The sequence below is a fragment of the Vigna unguiculata genome, chromosome 4 (genome assembly GCF_004118075.2).
Source record: "Vigna unguiculata cultivar IT97K-499-35 chromosome 4, ASM411807v1, whole genome shotgun sequence".
NCBI lineage: Eukaryota > Viridiplantae > Streptophyta > Magnoliopsida > Fabales > Fabaceae > Vigna > Vigna unguiculata.
In genome coordinates, this window is record NC_040282.1 from 31,596,069 (window position 1) to 31,604,884 (window position 8,816).

Genomic DNA, 8,816 nt, shown 5'->3' on the forward strand with positions numbered 1-8,816 from the left:
TCTCCTATTGCAGAACAACAAATGTACAGTCAGTATAGAAAGATTTTCAATCCTCAACTTACGTTTCCCTATTAATCTAGTGAGTTGTCTAGAACTATTTTACAGGAAACATATAAATGAAAAATCCTAAATATAGAAAAGATTTATAGGATTAACAATCAAGCAATAATAATTGAACACAATTAAAGTATTTCTGTCACAAACTATTTTTGACATATATAACTTTGGTGGTTATTTTAACAGCTGAAATTTCATTTATGACTATTTTTAAACACTAAAATTTACAATTTTAACCACCACAAATATTATAGTTTTTTTAGTGTTTGTAGAGAAACTTCTAAACACATAGTTGACATGAAAAGTCAGCCACTAAACATGTGTACCAAAAACATCTCAATGAAAACGCCAGCTAGAAATCGTATGTACCAATCATCTCCGATTACCACTTCACAAGTATCTTTATACATACATTTTATTACTCTTAATTACTGATATGATCAAAATAATAATATAATATTTGAATAATTAAGACAAAAGCGAAGATGTATTTTGTAAGGTTAAAAATATTTACAATCATCTAAGAGCTCGTAGTAAAGTTCGTAGTGGATAAAAGGTAAATAAAGTTAAGCACAAAGTAGAAAAATTAGAATATAAAGTTGAATCTTTGTTTTGTGGAAAGAAAAGGAACAACAAAGTGAATAATGTTACAAGATTCTCTTACAAATACAACTTAGACAATCAGATACAAGGATCGACGTCTTCTTCTCTTAACTGACGTTCTTGTTCCTGATTTAACAACCATATCTCATTAATTACCTGCACATTTAACATAACTAATTTTATAAGTTGTAACTCATTTCATAACAGTAGTTAAGTATTAATATATCATAATTTCTTACCCTAAAATAGTGAGAGGATTGAACACACGGTCTGAATAAAGGTGAGCAAAAGTAGCACAATTGCAGCAATTGTAGATGCTATTTTCCAAGGAGTGTTGAAGTACTCATGTATGAAGATAGCCTTATACTTGTTTCGAGGATTATCATAGAATTCATTCAAACTATTGCAGATGGAGAAATAGTGTGAATTGAATTCTGGCGTAGGAATATTTGAGGTGAGATTATTAATCACTGTAACCACTTTATTAGCATCACCCGTCAAATTGACAATAATTTTCTTGTTAACAAGTATGTCCACATCTTTTTCAGTATTGATAAGAAAATCAAGAATTTCTACATATTGTCTAATGATGTCTCCAGCAGAAGGGTGGCATTGTTCATATACCATCATATTCTTGAACAAAACTTCTGTAATGTCATCTATATTCAAGATTGGCATGCTCAATGCTCCATCACGTTTAGAATAGCTCAAGTCAAGTAAGCTTTTATTTGGACTGATCTTGAACTTAACACCTGCCTCCATTAGTTGACTTGCACTGTATACATGATTAACTTCTTTGCCTTCTTCGGGTTTTCCAAGACCAAGCTCTGATGATGATATTATAGAAGATCTTATCAAATCAGTGAAGTGTTTTGGACTCTCTATTGGACACACGTTTCCGCTCTCAAAATAGTCGAAAGTAATGTCGAGTAATTTCTCATTCATACCAGTGAGGTTGTAAAGTTGTTCAAGAACAAAGAATGGAAGTTGATTTTCCAGTAGTATCAAGTCAAAGCAAACATACGTTCCCAACAATGGTTTCTGCAACAAAGGATCTTTTTTCTCCCACTCATCGTCTTCATGCCATCTTAGAAGAAGCTCAATTATAAAGCAAGCATCAACTAGAATCATATTTAAGAAATCATGACTATTGTATATAATTCGGTCTGCATAACAAACTCGAATTTTTTCTTCTAAATCTTTAATTTTGGCAAGAAATTCCCTTACTGGTAGTTCTGTTCGATTTAGAAATCCTTTGAGATATTTAAGTTTAAGCTCTTCCATTCCCTCGTAATTGTTGTGATGATGATAAGGACCAATGGAAACAGTTTGAGGTGTGTAGGCTTTGGGATTATATTCACGAATATTTGGTGGTACCCTGTAAATGCATTGCGTATGGATTTCATCCATCTCTGGAAGTTTCACATTTTGAAGCTTCTCAGTCCATTCTCTGTCTAAAAGTTCTATTTCAATAGCTAGATCTTTCGATTCTCCTTCCATTTGGTTAAAACTCTGTAACTTAGACAAAAAAAATATAATAACTTATTCAAACTTTAGGATTTTGGAATCAATTTTTAAAATAGTATATGCCATAATTTATAAGACTGTAATCAACATTTATATAAAACCAGTAGTTTAAAAGTTACTTCAGAGAAAGAAACTCTTACTAACAACCAAATTAATGGTTTATTTATAAATTTCTTTAAAATTTTCATAGGACGCAAAGATATATATTATGAAAAGGATGTAAATATAATATACAGAAAGATATCAAATATAATAGATTTTAAATATTATAGGGTATACCGCAGTTAGCACAAGCCATGTAAAATAAATGTAATTTTGGTAAGGAAACAACTACTAGATAACAAAGTATCGACCAAACATGACTACTAGCTATATTAAAATATCAGTCAATAATATATAACCTTTTAATAATTTATTTATATATTCATTATATTTTTATTAAATAAAAAATATAAGTAAAAGATATACATAGATAAAATAACTATTTAACATTTTACAACGATTTCAATTTCAAGATATATTTTTTTATGAAATCTATTAAATTAAATTTAATTATCTAGAAATATTTTAAACGTTGTAATTTATCTAGAAATATATATATATATATATTGTTAATTTAATAGTGAATACTAACTACAATCAACTAGAATAGTTGGGAGTAACCATGTACTATCAAATGAATTTATATTTTATATTAATTTTATTTTGAAATTTTTTCATAAAAAATACATACTAATTTTGTGATAGAAAAAAATTTGCAAGAAATTATTATCAATTATTTATTAAAATATTTTGTTTAAAGAAATTTTCTTAAAAAATATTTGTAAATTTTATAATTTTATAAAAAGTAATTATGTATGTTAAAATTACCTGTTAATTAAAAATTTAGAAAAAAAAATATAACAAAAAATAATATTTTTTTTGTAAATTTTTTTAATAAATCTATTAGAAAATTTTCATAAAACATTAGAAATTCTAGTTGTGATGATGCATGAATCATAAAATTAGTGAAACTTATTTATTCTCACTACATCAAACAGACCCTCTCTAGCTAGAATAATTAGCGCACAAAAAAAATCTGTTCATGGTTGCATCGAAATCAAAGTAGATTGGAATTAAATAGAGAAGAAAAAAAAAAAGAGAGAAGAAAGAACCTGTGAGATGGTGAAGCTGTTGATGAATAGGATTAATGTTCAGCAATTGAATAACTTTAACAACAGCAACTGCTTTCTGATTCATGCTTTATATAATCATTCCTTATGCTAAAACCAACTTACACGCTTTATATATAAACTATACAAAATAAGAGAAAACTTTCAACTTCTTTCATGCTGTTCTTATTTCATTATACAAACATATGGATCCTTTTCTCTTTGTGTAAGAGAATATAATATATGTGTTCATTTTATTTATTATGCTTTTAGTGCATTTGAAGATATAGAAAATTCAAAATCAAGAAAATTCAGTGAGGTAGAAAAGGTATAGATGATCAATAATGAGAAATGAAAAGATAAAATGTAAATGGATATTTGAAGAGAAAAAGAAAAGAAATACTAGATGTAGAAAAGAAAATCTTCAAGAAAAGTAGAGTGAATCTATAACAATATATAAAGAGGATTCCCTCTTTTGTGTCCACATTTCATAATATCAAATATACCCTTTACAATATTATTATTTATTAATTTTTTAAAATTAATAATTATTTTTATCTATTTTTTATAAAATTGTTTATCTTTTTTTTATTCATCAACAATTATTCTCTCTATTTATTTCATTTTATTTTTAATAAATATACATTTATTTTATATATTAACTTAATAACATTATACTATTATCATCTACTAATATAATATCATTCATATTTAAAAAATAAACACACAGGCGCGATAGCGCCTGTGTTTACACTAGTAAATTATAAAGAGATTTTAAGCTACGTTTACGATAACAATTAAGCAAATAAAATTAACTTTTTTGAAATAATTAATTTAATTTAAAAAAATCCCAAATTTTAGGAAGGCTCTCTATATCACGATTTTAGAATTCTAAGTTTTTAAAAGAATTTATGCGAAGTTTTAAACAACTAAAATATCTACATCAAAGGTATTTAACCTCATTATTCCTGATTTCAATCGCATATTTACTATCAACTTTTAAAAGATAGATTTAACTCGGTATTTATAAGAATGTTTAAGTAATTTTAATGTAGAAAATTTCAAATTTTAAGCCAAATATTCTCAATTTTGAGTGAAAATTATTTATAATACATTTCAAAAAGTTTACATCTTTAGAAAATATTCTATATGAAATTCATTAAACTATTGAATTAGCAATTTTGAATTTAATTTCACAAAAATATTTGTGAACAAACTTATCAACGATAAACTATCTATATTTTATCACTTTTACTGATTGCTCTTTTATTAAGGCCTTAAAATTCATATCATTAAGATTACATTTTATTCATCTCTTCAAACGTTTTTTTTCTTCCTCAGGCAACTAGCAGTAAATTATTTTTTAATATTTAAAATCGTTTTCTTAAAATATATTTAAAACTTATAACATCCGATGTCTTTTGTCGTAATGTAACCAATTTAATTGGTCTTTTATAGGCTCAGATAACTAATCTTGGTAGTTCTTAAGTTCCTACATTTATAGGCCTGACAAAGGAACTAGTGTATTATCAATAACTCGATTGTTTATTAAAACCAAATATTGGTTTAATTATAGAGTTTGTTAATAACCAATGAAAATGAAACTACAGAGAATCTTCGGTGAACATCACTGTAATATTTACTTTAGAGTTATTGAAATCCATTAAGGAAAATACAATTTTTAAAGGATATATAATATTAATGAAACGACTTTGGGATGGTTTAACAAATCTGAAAACTCTAAAATCCGTATCAATTTTGGTAAAATACAAACCGAATTACTTCCATTTGTAGGTTATTTATATAGTTTTCTCTCTTTTTTGTAAACAAATGTTGTTAGTATTTTCTTATCAGGGGAGTTGAATCCACGTCCACTCTCACCTTATCTTTCAAACTCTTCAAACTAACCTTATAAATAACTCCCAAAATATTAATGGAGAAATTGAATCCACAAACTTTCCCATCTTCCCTTTCAACTTTACCATTTCAACTTTACCACTAAGTCACCTTATAATTCCTTAAAATGTAAAAAAAAAAAATATTTAAGAAATGACCCAACATTTCAAAAACCTATCACTCATAAAGGTACAACATTTCACACTCAAAGAATATATCACTTGTTGATTCCTCCCTACAGTTGCAAGTAAAACACGATTTGTGCCAAAATAATTCACTTAAAAAATTAATTATTTTATGACAAAATAGAACCATGGTACTCATTGCAAATTTGTGCCAAATTGAAGGAATGAAATCCACTTCTATTGAAGGCAAACTCAAAGCAATTAGGATTGCACAATTAAGCAATCAATAATATCAACAAAGAGCACTTAAAACACAGCAAAACACACACAAAACAGCACTGAAAATGGATTTTCCTGAAACTGACAGTCCAGAAAACGATGATTGATGCCTCAACTTCACAGATTTTTCATATTTTTTGTGTTCAAAATTTTTGAGTGATTCTTTTTTTCGTCTATCTCTTAATTTTAAGAGGCAAAAATCAGAAAAAAAAATTATTGAGCCATGTGTTCAGGATAAATCACAAACAGTAGGTGTGCATGCAGTGAAAACTGAAAAACAGACTAGAGCAGAGTTGCTCACGAAAATTGTAAGATGTTCTATGAAATTCAAGATGAATGAACTTGATTATGATCTAAAATCAAGCATGAATCATAGAAGAACATCTAAGACACTCAAAAGCATAATCCAATCGATGAAATGGAAGAAAAAAAGTGAGACCTTTGCCTTACACATTCACAAGCATCACTTAAAGTTCATAGCTCAAATGTGTGATGTAGGACCTCGTTCTCATCAAGCAAGTGCAGAATTTAACAATATGAACGAAAATTAAGATGAAACAAAGTGCTTAAACATGACACCAGACAAAACACAGCATAAGGAACTGAAAATTAAAAGACGCACCAATTAAAAATGTAGAAAACAGCAAGGAATCAAAGAACAAGTGCTGGAAACAAGAAAATAAAACCTAAAAACACATTTACACCATTGAAGCAAGGAGTACTACAATTTGAATCAACAAGATTCATGTAGCCTCAATGACAATCAGTAGAAATGAAGGAAACTTGAAGAAGACAATGGAAATGAAGAGAACAACACACAAGTATGGACCAAGAACCTTACCCAAACCAAGAGTATGGATACAACAAGGCTTGGATGGCTCTAGATACCACTTGATGGAACTTGTAGCACGAAAATGAAGAGGAGAAGGTCCATGGCTGCAGCAGAAATGCAGTGAAATGAAGGAGTGGATTCAAACTTGAAGGCTCTTGATACAATGAAGGTGAAATGGAGAGGAAACCTAGAAGAGAAATCTATTCTAGGGAAGGAGGCTAGAGGAGTTCTTGGTAAAAACTAGTCTAGCAAAGTGACTCTAGAGGCAATAGGTGGAGTGCTCTCAACACTTAGTCTATTATCAATCCAAAGTAACCAAATATAAGAGTAGAATGGTCCCATTTATAGGAATCATGGCTGGCCAAATGAAATGAAAATGTATCATGAAATGGAATGGAGATGTAGCTTGGAGAAGAAGCATAAAGGTGGGTCGTGTGATGCAAAGGAGGAAGGGATCTAATGTCATGTGACAAAGTCACACTCAACATGCATACACCAAGTGGACAAGAGGCTCTCCAAAGCCTTGTCCTCCAAGCTCATTCTTAGCCAAGGGATTTGAATTGGGCTTGCATTAGCCCAATTTTGAAACTAAAGAACAAATTACTTTAGTATTTTTATTCTATAACATGGCCTAACATGTGGCCCAAAATAAAAGCTATTCTAATGCTCTAATAATGTGAGCTCTCATATTTTGATGTCTTCTTTAGCCAATGAGAATAGCATAGGAAGTCCATGATGAATTTGATCCTCTTGAGGCAATCCCATTTGGATCCTTCTAAGCATGCCTCTTGTTATTGAGCTTCTTGATATTGAGCTCAAATGTTTTCTCAAGAGTGTTCTTCTTTCCTTCTCTATACTATCTTTTAAAACGATGTTCATAAGATTCGGAGATCCTTCACTGCACTCGATCGATCTGACAGGTTGTTGTATCTTGGGAGAGAAACGCATATGATTTGAAACACATATGATCGTGTATTGTGTATTTGTATTGCCCTGTGCAATAAGGACGTTTTCTCTCTAAGGATAATGTTATGTGTTCCTCAATCCAAACTATTAATTGTTGATATCTTATTAATATTCATTAGTTTATATTTATATATATATATATATATATATATATATATATATATATATATTAGTGTTATTATTGCTCTAATAATCATTATTATGTTATTTCATATTTTTATTATTATTATTAGTATTATTAGTATGATTTGAGTAATATTTTTGTAACAAAATTAACTTATTGAAATATTAAGTTTTAAAATAACATTTTTTTAAAGTAAAAAGTAGTTCGTGGTGATTAGTAATTATAAATACTTGTCATTAATAAACCTTTTTAAACATAGACATGACAAATAATTTTAAAGCATACAACAATTTATATATTAATATACAAAAATGAAAAAAGAGAGTAATTATTTGTTAGAAATATCATCATGTACTGCACAGATCAATATACCAACACAGTTTAAGGAAAGGTTTTTCTATAATTAGCATTTATATCAAATATAAAATAGAGTTCCAATATTGAGACAATTCATTTAATGCCAAAGCAGAAGTAGAAACTTTAAAAGATAAGAACTAAGTAGAGGAATAAGAAGAAAGGAACCTGAGTTGGTGAAGTTGTTGAGAAATGTTCACACCTTTAACAAGCACAGATCCTCTCTGTGTCTAATATATAAGCTATAGAGTGAGTGAAGAACAAAATGAATGGCTTGTATTCAGAAGCTACCAGCTATTGTACGTATTAATAAATGAAAAGTCATCAGCTCCAACTGCCACATTAATCTGGTTAATTGCTCTGCAACTGTCCCACGTTCTGACCGCATAGATCTTTTGAGCAAATTTTCTCATAAATCATTTTAAAAGAAAAGAAAGAGCGAAAATTGGGAAGATATTTCTCAATAAGTTGTCACCAAAATTAAATTTATAACGAGATTTTAATTAAAGATATATTTATGTCATTTTTTTTTAGTTAAATCATTACAGGGGTCCTAATTTTTTAGTCAAATCTCAAGTACATCTTCCAATTTTTATTTGACTCAATTGAGTCTCTATTTTGAAAAATTCGTTGCAATCAATTCCTTTCTGTTAGTTGTACAGTGTTAATTATGTACCACGCGTCAGCACGTGGTTTTTTTATTTTTTATTTATAATTTATTTATAATTTTTAATTATTTTTATAATTTTTTTAAAAAAAATTAAAATTGTCATGTGTCAATCTGACATTGTGCCATGTGGCAGAGACAATGTGGTAGTGGCAGTGCCACATGTCACTATTGAATTGTCTCAATTTGGTCCCAATTTTTTTTAAAACTGAATCAATTTCATCCCTATATCAAA

At 28.5% G+C, this 8,816-nt stretch overlaps 1 protein-coding gene across 2 annotated transcripts; it reads right to left on the reverse strand.

Annotated features, from left to right (window-relative positions):
- Nucleotides 1-590: 590 nt before the first annotated feature.
- On the reverse strand, nt 591-8,170 carry LOC114181697 (UPF0481 protein At3g47200-like). 2 transcript variants are annotated; one of them, XM_028068221.1, is made up of 4 exons: nt 8,083-8,170; nt 3,342-3,480; nt 900-2,172; nt 591-816 (listed from the first exon to the last, which is right to left on the reverse strand). In XM_028068221.1, exon 3 carries the CDS (start codon nt 2,158-2,160, stop codon nt 901-903), a length of 1,260 nt encoding a protein of 419 aa, XP_027924022.1. In that variant the 5' UTR covers nt 2,161-2,172; nt 3,342-3,480; nt 8,083-8,170; the 3' UTR covers nt 591-816; nt 900. The 2 variants fall into 2 exon arrangements, with proteins under 2 accessions (XP_027924022.1, XP_027924024.1); XM_028068223.1 differs by lacking the exon at nt 8,083-8,170 and having other exon boundaries at nt 3,342-3,710.
- Between the last annotated feature and the right edge of the window lie 646 nt (nt 8,171-8,816).

What these genes read in the sequence shown, in the direction of transcription:
- LOC114181697 (XM_028068221.1), bottom strand. Translation starts at nt 2,160, where the DNA reads ATGGAAGGAGAATCGAAAGATCTAGCTATTGAAATAGAACTTTTAGAC.